The sequence below is a fragment of the Arvicola amphibius genome, chromosome 10, assembly GCF_903992535.2.
Source record: "Arvicola amphibius chromosome 10, mArvAmp1.2, whole genome shotgun sequence".
Classification (NCBI taxonomy): Eukaryota; Metazoa; Chordata; class Mammalia; order Rodentia; family Cricetidae; genus Arvicola; species Arvicola amphibius.
In genome coordinates, this window is record NC_052056.1 from 38,879,154 (window position 1) to 38,895,978 (window position 16,825).

Consider the following 16,825-nt stretch of genomic DNA (forward strand, 5'->3'; position numbering starts at 1 on the left):
CATAAAACAGAAATTGATTCAAAGAGCTATTTTTTCTGTTAATGATATCAATAAAAATATTAGACTCACCCAGAAAAGGGAAGTCATAGCAGAAGAAAAATTTTGAACATTTTCAGATTCTATCATTTGAGAATAAAAGGACCTTTAAGCAAGAGAATAAATATACATGAAAATTAAAGTGACCAAAGGATGAAGAGAAAGAGTTCAGATAAATTATCAGGTGTTAAAAAGAGGAGTAGCCACTGAAATCAGGAACAAGACAAGGAAATCTATTCTCTCCATATCTATTCAATATAGTTCTTGAGGTCCTAGCTAGAGCAATAAGACACCAAAAGGAGATCGAGGGGATACAAATCAGAAAAGAAAAAGTCAAACTCTCACTGTTTGTTGATGATATAATAGTTTACATAAGTGACACCAAAAACTCTACCAAGGAACATCTACAACTCATAAACACTTTCAGTAATGTAGCAGTTTGCAAGATTAACTAAAAAAAAAAAAATCAGTAGCCCTCCTAAACACAGATGATGAAAGGGCTGGGAAAGAAATCAGAGAAATAACACTCTTCACAATAGCCACACATAGCATAAAATATCTCGAAGTAACTCTAACCAAACAAGTGAAAGACAAGAACTTTGAATCTTTGAAGAAAAAAATTGAAAAAGACACCAAAAAGTGGAAAGATCTCCCATGCTTTCAGGTAGGCAGAATTAACATAGTAAAAATGGCAATCTTACCAAAAGCAACCTACAGATTCAATGCAATGCCTATCAAGATCCCAGCAAATTCTTCACAGACCTCAAAAAAATAAAAAAAAAAAAAACAGTACTCAACTTCAAATGGAAAAGCAATAAAACCCAGGATAGCCAAAACAATCTTGTACAATAAAAGAACTTCTGGAGGCATCATGATCCCTGACTTCAAACTCTACTACAGAGCTACAGTATTGAAAACAGCCTGGTACTGGCAATAAGAGCAAACAGGAGGACCAATGGAACCGAATCAAAGACCTGGATATTAATCCACACTCCTTTGAACACCTGATTTTTGACAAAGAAGCAAAAAATATCAAATATAAAAAAGAAAGAATATTTAACAAATAGCATAACTAGATATCAATATGTAGAAGAATGAAAATAGACCCATATCTATCAACATGCATAAAACTTAAGTCCAAATGGATCAAAGACCTCAACATAAAACCAGCCACACTGAACCTCATAGAAGAGAAAGTGGGAAGTATACTTGAACGCATTGGCATAGGAGACCACTTCCTAAATATAACCCCAGCAGCACAGACACTGAGAGAAACAATTAATAAATGGGACCTCCTGAAACTGAAAAGCTTCTGTAAAGCAAAGGACATGGTCAACAAGACAAAACGACAGCCTACAGAATGGGAAAAGATCTTCACTAACCCCACATCAGACAGAGGTCTGATCTCCAAAATATACAAAGAACTCAAGAAATTGGTCATCAAAAGAACAAAGAATCCAATAAAAAAAAAATGGAGTAGTAGAGACCTAAACATAGAACTCTCAATGGAGGAATCTAAAATGGCTGAAAGATACTTAAGGAAATGTTCAATATCCTTAGTCATTAGAGAAATGCAAATCAAAACAATTCTGAGATTCCATCTTACACCTGTAAGATTGGCTAAGATCAAAAACACTGATGGCAATTTATGCTGGGGAGGTTATGGAGAAAGGGAATACTTCTACATTGCTGGTGGGAATGCAAGCTGGTACAGCTCCTTTGGATGTCAGTGTGGCGATTTCTCAGAAAATTAGGAAACAACCTTCCTCAAGATCCAGTAATACCACTTTTGGGTATATACCCAAAAGATGCTCAATCATAGTACAAAAAACGTCTATTCCACTATGTTCATAGAAGCTTTGTTGGTCATAGTCAGAACCTTGAAACAACCTAGATGCCCCTCAACCAAAGAATGGGTAAGGAAAATGTGGTACATTTACACAATGGAGTACTACAAAGCAGAAAAAAATAATGGCATCTTGAATTTTGCAGGAAAATGGATGGAGCTAGAAAACATTATTTTGAGAGAGGTAACCCAGACACAGAAAGATAATAATCACATGTACTCACTTATAAGTGGTTTTTAAACATAAAGCAAAGAAAATCAACCCACAAATCACAATCCCAGAGAACTTAGACAATATTGAGGACACTAAGAGAGACATACATAGATCTAATCTACACAGGAAGTAGAAAAAGACAAGATCTCCTGAATAAATGGGGAGCATGGGGACTTTGGGGGAGGGTTGAACAGGAAGAAAGAGGCAGAGAGGGGAGCAGAGAAAAAATGTAGAGCTCAATAAAAGCCAATACAAAAAAAGGGCAGCAGTGATAATGTGATCCATTGTAAAAGAGAAAATTGTATAAAAATTATAAAAGTAAATATTTACATATGGCATAAGTTGTTAATTACAAAATTATATAAATGATTTACACAAGGGTTCTTGCCTCTCAAATCCATTCTTTCAAAAAAAGATGATAATGAAGAACAAGAAGGCCCAATTAAAGTATCTAGTAAATCTAGTAAATTAGTCAATTCCTAGTAAAAAGATCATTATCTCTTTCCTATAACCAAAAAAAAAAAAAAAAAAAAAACCTGAATGGATAAAAGAAAAAAGCAAAACTTTTAACATAAAGCCTGAAACTTTTCAATACTAGAGGAAAACATGTAGGAAACCACTTTAAGGTACTGCAATGGCAAGCAACTCACTGACTAAGACTCCATTAGCTCAGGAAATAAGAGCCTGAATCAACAAATAGGATTCTATCAACTTTGAAAAGTCTTACACAGCAAAGGAAACAAAGACAACCTCCAAATCAGAGAGAAAAATCCTTGCCAGACATTCTTTTGACAGAAGATTAATAGCCAGAATGCATAAAGAATTCAAAAAATGCCAAAGGAACAAGCACGGCTGGGGATGTTGATGCAGAGCAGAGTGCTTACCTAGCATTATGAGGTCGTGAGTTTAACACAAGTACCCAAAGAAAGGCAATCCAATCAACAAATGGGCAATTGAACTGAGCAGACTCTTGTCAAAAAAGTAAAAATGACCAACAATAATATGAAAAATACTATCTTTAGCTATTGGGAAAATGCAAATCAATACACTGAGGTTTCTGCTCACCCCAGTCAGAATAACTATTATTAAGGACCCAAGAAATCACACACACACACACACACACACACACACACACACATATGTACATACACACATAAATATGTATATATTATGAGGTCCATTAACTTGCACACTAACCTTTAAAAATCAACTAAAAAGAAATTTTAAAAGTGTTGGCAAAGATATAGGGGGAAAAGAATCTTATACAGTGTTGGTAATGTTGTCAATTAGTTTAGTTGCCATGGAAGTTCCTCAAAAAACTAAAACTGGAACTGCCATACAACACAGCCATTTCACTCCTTCATATATACCCAAAGAAATTTTTAAAAAACAGCATACAGTGTAAATGTCTGTTTATCTATTGTTTACTGACACACAACGGTCAAATTATGGAATGAGCCTAGATGCCTATCCATAAGTAAATGTTTAAAGGAAATTGTGGTATAGGCAATCAGTTAAATATTATGAATCAATAAAGCAGGATGAGATTACATTGGTTGCAGGAAGATGAATGTAACTAGAGATAACATTAAACAAAATAAGATATCGTCATGTTTTCTCTCACGGGGAGTAAAAAAGAAATGACATTAAAATAAAAGGGGACTATTAAGGAAGACAAAGGGTATTAAGGTAAGGAAGGGAAAGGGTTATAAAGTGCTATTTAAAACTTAGCTATTTAAAAGTGCTATTTAAAATTTATTGGGTTTTCTCAATCAGTGTGTCTCAACCCTTTGGCTAACCTCTATCTCCAAAAATATTTAAATTACATTTCATAACAGTAGCAAAATTACAGTTATGAAGTAGCAATGAAAATAATTTTATGGTGGGGGTCACCATCTATGAGGAACTCTAACTCTAAAAGGGTGGCAACATTAGGAAGGCTGAGAACCACTATTTTATGCAAATATGAAATAGACACAGTGAGACCTATTACTCTGTATAATCAATATGCACTAATAATAGAAAAAGAGATTGTTAGGCAATACCTAGGTTAAAAGACACACAGACAGACAGACACGCACGCACGCACACACACACACACAGAGAGAGAGAGAGAGAGAGAGAGAGAGAGAGAGAGAGAGAGAGAGAGAGAGAGAGAAACAGTTTAGGAGTGTGATGTGGGTAACAGGGAACAGCCAGAATGCCTGAAGAAATACATTGTCATATGAAAATTTATTTTTAAAGTATTTGGTATAGAGTGATATATAAATCTATGATGCTTACATAATAAATGATGTCACCCTCACACTGACTCACAAAACCACTCTGTACCAGGGATCCCACAGCCACCACAATTGGCTAGTACTCAGTGTGGGCAACATTACCCAAAGAATGGAATTCCCACCAGATAAAGATGAAACCAGATATCTACACAAAGAAACTCTTCAAAGGTCATGATTCCAGGTGCTTAGATTTCAATGCAAAGACCCAAACATGAACAACCAAGACAATATGTCTCCTCCAGAAGCCAGCAACCCCTTTGCAATAGGCCTTGAAAAGCATTTTTTCTGAAGCATAAGACAAGGGCTTCAAATTGCAATTTTGAGTATGTTCAAGAACCTTAAAGAGGAAATAAATAAATGTCTTAATTAAGACTGTGTAAATACAGTCGAATGAAGTAATAAAAACAACTCAAGACATGAAAGCATAATTTAACAAAGAAATAGAGTCATAAAAATCCCAAGTTGAAGTAAAATTGAAAATGAAAAACTCAGAATGTCATAGAAAACCCTCAGAGTCTGTGCATGTTCAGCCCTCATCAGAGAAGCTGCTTCTTTCCGCAGATGGGAATTAACACAGACACCCACAAGCAGACACTGTGGAAAGAGAACTCAGTCTTAAATGCCATGCTGCCATCTCTCCCCTCCCCTCAAGACTCAGGGATCTATGCAGTAGAGGCTGCAGAAAGGCTGTCAGGGCCAGAGGAGGTGGATGACGCCAAGGAAATAGACAGAACCAAGAGTGACACATATGTGAACTCAAGAGACTGTGATAGCCACAGCATGCACAAGGCCTGCACAGGTTTAGACAAAATCCCAGCTCTGAGAATGGGAAGAGCACAGAGTCCCACCCTAGCCGAGAAGCTATTTGCAGTTAGCACCTGCCTGGGAGGAAAATCATTTCTATCCAAAGGAGTGTCATGGGGTATCAGCTGTGCTCCATGGCAGGCCCTATGCCCAGTAGCTGGCCAACACTAAATGGATGCCGTGTTCATTGTTTGCTTATTTGGAGGGGAGGGGTTCATTTTGTTTTGGCATTTTTTTGGTCTGATTTTGGTTTGTTTTAATTTTCATTTTGTTTTTGGTTTGTTTGCATTTTTTCTTTTTTTGGAGAGAGGACATAAAGTTAGGTGGATAGAGAGGTAGGGAGAACTGAGAAGAGTAGGGGGAAGAGAAAGAATATGATAAAAATACATTATATGCAAAAAGTTTAACTAACAATTTTAAGTTGATAAATAAAAATAAATGATGTCATCAAATTACACTGGGTAGCTACCACAAAGCATAAAAGCGTTAGCTATGCCTCAAATGTTAGAGGAATTTTAGTTTGGATAGAAAAAAAACAAACATTAAAGAAAATACCATAAGAATAGGAAAGCAGAGTAAGGAACGTTTGAATAATGTATTTGATAAACATAGTGAACACATTATTCGTAAGTAGAGCTCAGTAAGTCTAAGTATATCCCTCATCTGTGTTTTGGTCATCCAGTTAATTCCACCCAGTTCAGCTCAAGTGTATCTACCCTGATAGTTGAGTCTTGGTTATAATGTAGAAGAAATCTGTTAGAATTAAAGCAGACTTTAACCAATTTGTTATCCTATGGATCTATAACTTGAAGTGTTGTATTGTCTTAAAAGTCCTTGTCAAATTTTATATTGTTTCAATTAAGAGATTTTAAACTGAATCTAATATTTCATATTTCATATGGAAAAATTAATACTATTGAATATAATCTAAAGAACCTATCCCACTCCAATTTACTTTGGCATAAAATCAACATCTTATTAGGAATATTAAATTATATTAAATATATCTTCATTATAAACAAAACTAACATTTTATAATGATAATTCTAGGAACAAACATCTAACACCTTAGAAAGTGAGAATTGTTAGAGAAAATCATCATTTTCCAAGTGATTTTGCTGTTATACCAGTGACTTTAGAACTCTGATCTATTTCCCCAAATAAAGGCAACGAAATTAGTTTGCTGTCAAGAAAATTGATTGCATTGCTTAGCATTCAATCTAATTTGTTTATGTGAATTGACTAAAACCCTGACCATAAATCTGAGAGCCAAAAGCACTTGAGAATTTTGAGCAGTACAGTCATTTGTGAAGTCATATTGAGTCTGGGGAAAGTGTTTGCAGTGGGTAACATTCGAGGAGATGGAATATGTGAAATCAGTGTTAAGAGTCACAGGAGAACGGAGCAAAATGATGTGAACAGATGAGCTCAAACTTTCATGGAGACTATCACAGTCTTTTCTTGTTTTCGAGCATGCTCAGTAAAGCCTCCCCACAGTAGCATCATAAACCACTAGAACAGTTCAGACTAAAAGGATATCACATATTCAGAAGGGAATTTCAAACATCCATCTGTAGTACACTTAATTATCAATATCAACTGACAATCTAATACATTCAAAAGAAATGAAATCATACTCTCCCCTCTTATACAAAAGTCCAGAAAAGCACTGTAGGTAATTTTTTTTAGTAAATCAACTCCCTAAAAACATTTCCACATTTGCTTGACTAGCTGAGAATAACACACATTTTAATCACTTTAAAGTTGTATTTAGAACTAAAACCTTCTTTTAAATCGTGAAATGTCAAACTATTCTGTCAGTGACCACTTATCTTTGACTTCATTCTCTCTGCAATTATCACAGTGCATTACAGTATACTTTTTAAGTTTTTAAATTTTATTGTTTACAACTACCTTCTATGAATCCTTTAAATATAATAATTTCTGTATTTAGTCTTCTAAAAGTTAAACAAACTCAGCATAGAAACTTAAGAATGATTCCAAAAAAAACTTGCTAAATACTTATTAAATACTTATTAAATTGACACATTTTAGAAAACTGGACCTTCAGGTATCAAAAATAAATTAAGAAACATTATCTCCCTTTAAAATTAAAAAATTATCACTGCAAATAAAAAAATTTATAAAAATCATTTTGATATGTAGGAATAAAATTTTCAATTCTCCTATTGAAAAAAAACCCTAAATTTAAAGACTTTAACCAGGGATACTAATTAAAACTTTTATTGGATATAATCAGTGCTATTTACAGCTGTTAAACAGCTTTTGTTTAAATTTGTAATGCTGTATTTATTGCTATTTTATGCGCATTGGTGTTTTTACCTGCATGTATGTCTGTGAGGGTATCGGATTCGTGGAACTAGAGTTACAGACAGTTGTGACCTTCCATGTGGGTGCTGTGAGTTGAATCTGGGTCCCTTGGAAGATCCAGGACTCTTAAGCACTGAGTCATCTTCCCAGCCCCGATTTACCTGTTTATTTAATTGATTGGGAGCTTCATGGTATCACTATATAGTTCAAGCTGGTCTTGAAACTGTGATCCTCTGTTAACAATCTCTAAGTGCTGTAATTATTACAAGCATATTCTTCCACACTTGATTGTGGCTATTAAATGATCATGCAAATGATGTTCCAGAATTATATTTTAATAAACCAATATAATCACTATAGTAATGAAAGTAAACTTAGATTTAATCCTATGACTCTTTTTTTGCAAGCACATCTTCAAACGAAGCCAAAAGAATGTCTGGGAAAATATGAAAAACTTTAAGAAATAGGTATTTTGGCCGGGCAATACTGGCACATGCATCTCAGCACTCAGGAGGCAGAGTCAGGCGGATCTCTGTGAGTGTGAGGCCAGCCTGGTCTACAGAGCTAGTTCCAGGACAGGCTCCAAAGCTACAGGGAAACCTTGCCTCAAAAAAAGAAAAAAAGGAAAGAAGGAAAGAAGGAAGGAAGGAAGGAAAGAAGGAAGGAAGGAAGGAAGGAAGGAAGGAAGGAAGGAAGGAAAGAAAGAAAAGAAAAGAAAGAAAAATAGGTATTTCACTTAATTACTAGAATTACTAGTAAATAATCCTACAGATAAGCATGCTTTCAGTTTATGTAATATTTTAAATTAATTCTTTTAAGATATACACAAAGAACTATTGACTGCACTGTTAGCTTTTAGGAACATCAGAAATGCCATACTAAATGAACTCATTAATTTTATTTATCAATAATATACTAGCTCCAAAGGATCTTTTGTAAGAACTGTTCTCTATGGTGACTTTGGTGACTTTTAAAATCTATTAACACACTTCCTATACGTCTATAATCCCTTACTCAAGCATGCCCCTATACTCCTATGCTCTTAAAATAAGCAAAATAGGTAGTCTGTGGTATGGGATAACTTGGTTTTCATTAGTTTTTAAAACCTGATTTATTTGGGGTTTTTAAGAATCTTAACATCTCAGTCCTGATTATATCTTGATTCTTGTGATTTTCCTCCATTACCATTATGTTTTAGCATTTCTTCTCTTTTGGGAGATTATAGTATAATTGCATCATCCCCTTTCCCTTTCCTACCTCCAAACAGCCATACACCCTTCCTTGCTCTTTTTCCAAATTCATGCCACCATTTTTCAATAATTTTGTATACATACATATACATCTCTGTATATACATACATGTATTTATTCCTAAGGCTATAAGAACAACCATCTCAGTCTGTAGAATGTTTTCAGGGCTATTCCTCTTCTACTGCTATTTTTATGACAGAAGCATAAGGCCACCGTCAGATGCTTTATCCATAGTAAGCAATCCTATGTTTTATTCCACCAGTTTGTAACTATAGAAACATAAAAAAGTCAATACTTTTCAGGGAATCTTTTAAAGTTATTTTCATATATAGAGATTGCAGAAATTTGGGACTAGGGTTATGGCCTTGTGTCAGTCTCAGTTACATAACCACACAAGTGTGGAAAATATGAAGTCAGGAGAGGAAGAGACACTGGAGATCATGAGGAAGTGACAGCAGGAAGGAATCTTTCAGAATTCTAAATACCCTAGCCCCTACAGTCCATGCTTGTATTTCTGATTTTATGTCTATTTTCTTGCTTGGAAAATCTGATATATTATCTAATATGAGGATCATGATCATGGATCAGAAATTACACTAGCTATTTATATATTAGCTCTAATGACATTATCATTTATAAAAAAGATCATGATAATAAATGTTGGTAAACAGTGAGTTAGCTAATTTAGGAGTTTATTCAGAACTTAGCGATTATGATATCTGATTATTGTCATTTTCATAATTCTTAAAAATCTTAGATCTGGAACATCTTATGTGCTTAAGATTATCAATCTAATAATTTAAACCATTTCATCGATCATTTGGAAACAAAAAATGTTCTTAATATTCTATACAATAAAACCTGAAATAAATTTAATTTATAGTCTCCCACTGATTTTTAAAAATATATGCCACATTCATAATGTAGAATCCCTCTTTCAATGATTTTATTTTCTTTCTTTCTTTTTTTTGTTTGTTGGTTTTGTTTTTGTTTTTCAAGACAGGGTTTCTCTGTAGCTTTGGAGCATGTTCTGGAACTAGCTCTTGTAGACCATGTTGGCCTTAAATTCACAAATATCTGCCTGCTTCTGCCTCTCAAGTGCTGGGATTAAAGGCATGCGCCACCACGGCATGGCTCAATTTTTTTTCTTTCTTTAATAAAATGTATTTCATAAAAATTGTTCTAAGGAACTGTTCAAAATAAGATCTATTTCTTTCTGAGTATGTGCCTAATATTTCCCTTGCTCAGATTCATTCATTCACTTATTCAGCAAATATTTGACTATGTTTTACAAGGAAAGTGATTTTGTATATATCAGTAATAGATATACATGCATATATAGATATACATATGAAAAATAAAGTCCTGTCTTCATGGAGTTTATATTATAGATGTGAAGTATACAACTCATACACACACAAAGTAAATCACATATATGTGTGTGTATAATTTACTAATATCTATATATAATTTACTAACAAGTAATTTTAATAATTACCAAGAGAGAGTCATCCTAATATGAGGACAGAGTAAAGGATTTGAGCATTGCCCAGTGAGGCCCTCTCTGATATGCTAACAGACAACACTGAATGGTGTTAAGGAAGCAGATAAGGCAAAGGGAGCCATTATTTAGAAATCTTGGAGGAGGTAGGAAGGAGAGAGTTCTAAGTAAAGAATAAATATAAAAAGCCTTGGGGTAGAAATTATGTCTGAGAAACAGCAAGAAGGACAACACAGGTAATGAAGTATAAAAGAAATAGCAGTTGAAATAGTTTTATAAAGAGGCAGATAATTTGAAGCCTTAGAAGGTATAGTAGAACTTCAAGTTTGTCTTTCTTATTTCCTGGGACAGGGTTTCTCTGAGTAGCCTTGACCGTCCTGTAACTTGCTCTGTAGACCAGGCAGGCTTCAAACTCAGAGATCTGTCTGCCTCTGCCTCTGCCTCCCAAGTTCTGTGATTAAAAGTGGGCACCACCATGCCTACCCTTGTTACTTTTAAGAGAAACTGAAAGCCATTGGAGAGTTTGAATAGGAATAATATATGATTAAGTAATAAAAGGTTTTCTTCCATCTGTTAAGAAATAAGATTGAAACAGCAGTGGTGGCACACGCCTTTAATCCCACCCAGCACTTGGAAGGTAGAGGCAGGTAGATCTCTGTGAGTTCAAGGCCAACATAATCTACAACTAGTTCCATGACTGGCACCAAAGCTACACAGAGAAACCCTGGCTCAAGAGGCAGGGGAGAGAAAGAGAAGATTATAGTGAGGCCTGAGTGAAATCAGGGAGAACACAGAAAACTGTATGGTAGCAGCCCATGCAGGGAATATTGTAGGCTTTCATCAAGGTATCAGAATAGAAAGTAAAGGGATTTGATTATATTTAACATATATTTTGAATGAAGAGTTAAGGAAATAGTCTGCCTTCTTAAAGTCTCCAGATTCCTTAAGAATTTATCCTATTGGCTTCTCATCAAAGAAAAAATCCAAAAGAACCTGGATATAAGGACTAAAAAATGGTGCTGAAATTATTAGCTATTTTGGGAAACATCAGGTTTTAAATTCTCTGACCTCTACTATCTTATCTATAGAATTTAGATAGTACTTCCTGTGGCTTCCTTCCATGGCTATTATGAAAGTACAATAAAATACTTCTCAAGCTAATTTTAACTTAATCAACCTGCTAGTAATATTAGCAAAAACTCATTTCTCTGTAAGGTATACACATGGAAACTAATGGCTCTCTAAATGCTAAAATCTAGTAAATTACTCTCCAATTAAAAACATCAAATTGGGATGTGGATCCATTAATCATAAGAATAAAAAAATGTGTAATATACAAAATATATGATTTGATACTAGGATTGCTTTATAAGCATATTATATCACTTGAATAAATAAAAGTTAATAATTGTACAGATTGGTTTGTAATGGGCTGTGGAAGACAAATACATACAGAATTTATGAAATTCTACTCAGAGAACCAATTCTCAGTAACCAAAAATATATTTGTTATTCATAAAGTAATTTGTAAAGTGGCACATGTTTATGTTTTCAAATAAGCAAATTAAAATGCTTACTATTATGTGTGTTTTCAGTAAAAATAAAATAGAGCACAGTCTATTTGGTACTTCTAGAGGACCTGAGTTTGTTTGCCAGAACCTATGTCAGATGGTTCACAACCTACTATAACGCCACATCTAATAGATCCAATGCCTCTGGCCTCTGTAGGCACACACACACACACACATACACACACACACACACACACACACACACACACACAAACCCACATGGAGATAAACACACATACAGACACACACACACGCACATTTTTTTTTACTTTAACAATATAAATAAGGTGATTTTTTTTTACTTTAGCAATATAAATATTTTATCATCCCTCCCAACTTGTGTACTGGCTTCCCCACATTTTCTCCTCAGATTCTAATAAACTTTCTTTCAGATAAAGAAAGCATAAATCACATATTACAGTTGCAGAGATCAAGATTACACACACACACACACACACACACACACACACACACACACACACACACGGAGATATTCACATAGTTTAAAATAAATCTTAGGGCTGGAAAGATGACCAGCAGTTAAGAGCACTGATTGCTCTTCTAAAGCATCCAGTTGGATTCTCAGGAACAAAATGGTGACTCTCAACCATCTGCTTCCTGGGAATCCAGTGCCTTCTTCTGGTCTCCATAGACTTGAGGCACACAAGCAGTGCATAGACATAAATGCTCGCAAAACACCCACACACATAAAATAAAAAGAATTGTTTCAATACATAATTATTGGTAGTTTTTTCCCTTAACCTACTTTCAGTTAAGCAACCAATGATGTTTATGATGTTTTGTTCTGTTAAAAAGCACATCAACACCTAGTTCTCAATATTTACTGTGCCTGAGAATCTCTTGTGGGCCTTTATTAAAATGACAAGTTGTGGCCCTTATCATTGCATATTTTGATTCCCTAACACTGGAGTGAGGCTAGAACTCATTGAGAACCACTAGTCTGTCAAACAACTAAGTGAGACATAAAAGCAAAACAATATACTTGCTTTTCAGAATGTTCATAGTATAGAGGCAACAACATTTTAAAAAGTAAAGTGAACGGGACAGTGGTCAGAACTAAAAACTATGGTAAAGGCTAACTGAGAGTTCTCCAATTATGAATGCTGAAGGTGAAGAGATGTTCTCAATGAAGTCAAGAAATGGGCATAAGCGTTAGATATATGACAATATGACGCTTTGGAGCAATACAATATTACCTAGGAAACCAAGGAAATAAATATGAGCAGGAAGGTAAACAGGACGCCTTTGCGAAGAGAATTATAAGAAAATCAAAGTTAAATTTTGTTGGAGAAAGCAGTGTTTTCGAGTTGACTTGCACAGAATTAATATTCAGGAAAGGTGGTTTGTGTATGTTGCAAGTAGCTGAGCAGAGGGCATTCGAGTGCACATATTGAACTTGAAACGGGTTGTAATAAACTGAAGCATTAGCCTGTCTCTCTGAACGTGAGCATTTTCAGTTACTATGAAGAGTTTAGCTTCAAATTTAGAGGGTAACAAATGCCTATACCTGCTTATGGACAGTATTATACAAAAAACACAAAATACAAAAAAGTATTGATTGTCTGTATAACTTGTTATAATTCTGCAAATCAATTTAAGCCAATAAAGCACCACATTTATTTGTTCTAATCGATTTTACTGGAGTAGAACAAAACTTGTTTCTGAAGAACTATTGCTTTATGGAAACTAACATAGAATTTGTCCCAGGCAAATCATAATGCATTTGGGTAATAACATTATTACAACAAAATGAGGTATAATAAGGTAAAATAAGAAGTGAGGAAATCAGAATGTATTTTTCAAGATACAAATCAAGAAAATAAGATGAAATGAACAAGTACTGGGGAAGGGAAATGGCATAAAATGCAGAACTACAAAGGAAAAAGGATTTGATTCTCCATCAGATAGTTGGGGGGGAGACTCAGTTCAATAAAACAGGATCTCGATTTCCACTTTAATTTTAGCCATTATGGGAAGGTAAAAGTACACAGAGGGTGCTGGCTTCTTACTACTCAGAATAGAATGTTCTTTGTACATTTAATCAGTAAGTCTAAATGAAGTTCTCATTTCAATAATGGCTCTAATTTTGGATTTCCTTAATCCATTTTCTATATTCATTATAGACTATGTTACCTATAAAATAGTTACATAATCACTTTTCAAAATTAACTGTAGTCCTTGTCAAAGAAGCTCTTATGTTTTCCTTATTTGGGGTGACTTCAGTACTATTAGTGCATATCTAATACAGCTGTCTAGCCTCATTATTCGAAACTTATTGCCATAAATAATATATTTTTATTTAATATATTACTTATATTATATTAAATATAATGTAATGGCTGTATTTGTTCTGCTACAAACACGGTGATTTTTTTAACTTTAACAATATAAATATGGCTGGGTGGTGATGGCACATGCCTTTAATCCCAGCACTCCGGAGGCAGAGGCAGGCAGATCTCTGTGAGTTCAAGGCCGGCCAAGTCTACAAGAGCTAGTTTCAGGACTGCCTCCCAAGAAATACAGAGAAACCCTGTCTCGAAAAACAAAAACAAAAACAAACAAACAAAAAACAATATAAATATGTTATTACCCCTTCCAACTTGTGTACTGGCACATTTTCTCCTCAGATTCTAATAAACTTTCTTTCAGATAAAGAAAGCATAAATCACATATTACAATTGCAGAAATCAAGGTTCCAGGGAGAAAAAATACCTTTCCCATGATAGTATGGTTGGCAGATGCAGGTTTGTTTTAAGTCTGATTCATCTGGTTCATAGGCCACTGCTCTTCCTACCATGCCATCTTCATTTGAAATAGCACACCCTTAACTTCTGCCACTTGCTATGGCCATTCATTTCTTAATGAACTTGTATGTGACCACGTGCTAAACTTTCTTTCCTGTATTTATACATTGGAATTGTTCTTTTTTTTTTTTTTTTTTTTAAATTTTTTAAAAAATTTTTATTTAAATGTATTTATTTACTTTTTTATTTTTTATTTATTTATTTATTTTTTTTCATTGGTAATCTGTATTTATTCTCTTTTTTTTTTCTCATGGTTTATTTTTTTTTTGGTCTTAGCATAGAGTGGGGAACCCTGATGGCTCCTTGGCCTTGAGAGGGAGGGAGGGGAGGTATGGAATTGTTCTTATTTAAAATTTTCTCTCCTGGCTTTACAGCCGCGGCTGCCCAACATCTGGTTTAGAAGTCTACCTGTTCTGTTCTAATTTTATCTCAAATAAAATTCTTCTGTATCACTATCAGATTCATTAATTGAGGGGATTAGGAAGTTTTCTCAGAATGTGGGAAAGGAAATAGAAACAAAATAGAGGAGTAAGATATAATTCCTCTGCATAACAATTCAAATTTGGCTTCCAGGACTCTTGCATACCCTTGTTTCATGACCACTATATTAAGCTCTTCCTTACTCTGATATAATATCTATTATGTCATTTGAGGGGAATATCATTATTGCATTCGAATTTCACACAACTGATTAAGTATGTTTAATTCTAAATAAGCTTGAGCTTAAACTAATGACTATATATTTAACATTTCATAATAATCCTTCTAGGAAGAGCTGAGGTAATGACTAAAACCTTATTATATATCATTTGTTTACTACAAAATTAAGAATTTGCAAAATTTTCCTTTTTTGAAGTATAAAATTGTTTGGTACTGAATTCAAACACAGTTATAAAACTAAATTCATTTGTATCATACAAATTGATCTAAAGGTTTTTTCTTGTATAAATCATGTCAAAATTATACTCAAAGGCAACCCCCAAAAAGAGCAATAAAAGATATATATATATATTATATATATATATCACTTTACAAAGTGATACTAGAATATCTTTATGTAGTAGTGTTACATCTGTCTTATTAAATTCTCATTTTCTTTCCCTGTCCAAAATTCTGCTTGTTTATTAGAAGCTCAAAGTCAAAATATAACTGCCTAAAATGTGTTCTAGTGAAACCAGAACAGTGATTACTTTGGAGTTATTATGAGTATTGCAAGTTCTCAAAAGCATTAAATCCATAGGATCTGTACATTCATGAAGGGTCTAAACTCTTTTTTCATATCTAGAATGTTTAAAAAGTTATCATTGGACGCATTAATCTATTACCTACCTAATTCTAGCAACTCGGTAAGAACCTTATTCCTTTTACTGAACAGAGAAATAGAATTAGCAATCACATTCTCCGGATGACAACACGGGAAACCAAATGACTATCATGTCTCCTTCAGTTTACTACTTGTACATGAATATGTTTTTTCTCCACTGACTGGGCCTTAACGTCTTGCAAATACTACTTTTTCTGTGTTTTCCTGCTCTTTAAACTACCATTGTTTTTAATAAATTAATGCCCAAGTTGATGTCTGATTTTAATTAACGTAGTACTGGGTTCTTTGAGGCTGGCTCCCCAACAATTTCCAGCCCTGAGTGTGTGAGAGAGTGTCTGTGTGTGTGTTACATGTGTTTCCTTGTTCCTTCACAACAGTAAAATAAAAATTTAACAGGCCTTAAAGCCAATTCAAAACCTACCTTGCAAATCTGGAAATAGTCTGAAGTCAGGCTTTCCTGAATCTCCTCTCTGAGAACCCCTGCAGTCCCTCCTGGATGCACGGAGCCACTTCCAGCCCCACCGCTGTTACTGCCACTGCTGCTGCCACTGCCAGGGGAAGAGGCAGTTAAACCATCCAAAACTTTTCGGAAATTAAACTTCTTCATTTTAAACACTGTTGAAAAATTAAAAGGAAAGAGAAGGGGTGACAAACATGGATTCGCACGGGGCAAAAGCCTTTACCTTCTCATCAGTCAAGACAGGAGTAGCTAGTCCCCATTTTATGAGCCTTGGATGTAGTCTAGGGGAGATTGGGGCTCAGGCTTCATTTTGTCGAATTTTAACTTTAAAAAGCCATGTCTTTATAAAATAAAGAGAGCACAACTCCGAGAGCAACAGTC

At 34.5% G+C, this 16,825-nt stretch overlaps 1 protein-coding gene across 4 annotated transcripts in view; it reads right to left on the bottom strand.

The window, feature by feature from the left end:
• The window catches only part of Stxbp5l (syntaxin binding protein 5L), a 197,706-nt gene extending 181,115 nt beyond the window's left edge, over nucleotides 1–16,591 (bottom strand). For all 4 annotated transcript variants that reach the window (XM_038345561.1, XM_038345559.1, XM_038345560.1 and 1 more), the window contains exon 1: nucleotides 16,406–16,591. In XM_038345561.1, the coding sequence (XP_038201489.1) occupies nucleotides 16,406–16,591 (186 nt within the window). The remainder of the gene's footprint in view (nucleotides 1–16,405) is intronic.
• Between the last annotated feature and the right edge of the window lie 234 nt (nucleotides 16,592–16,825).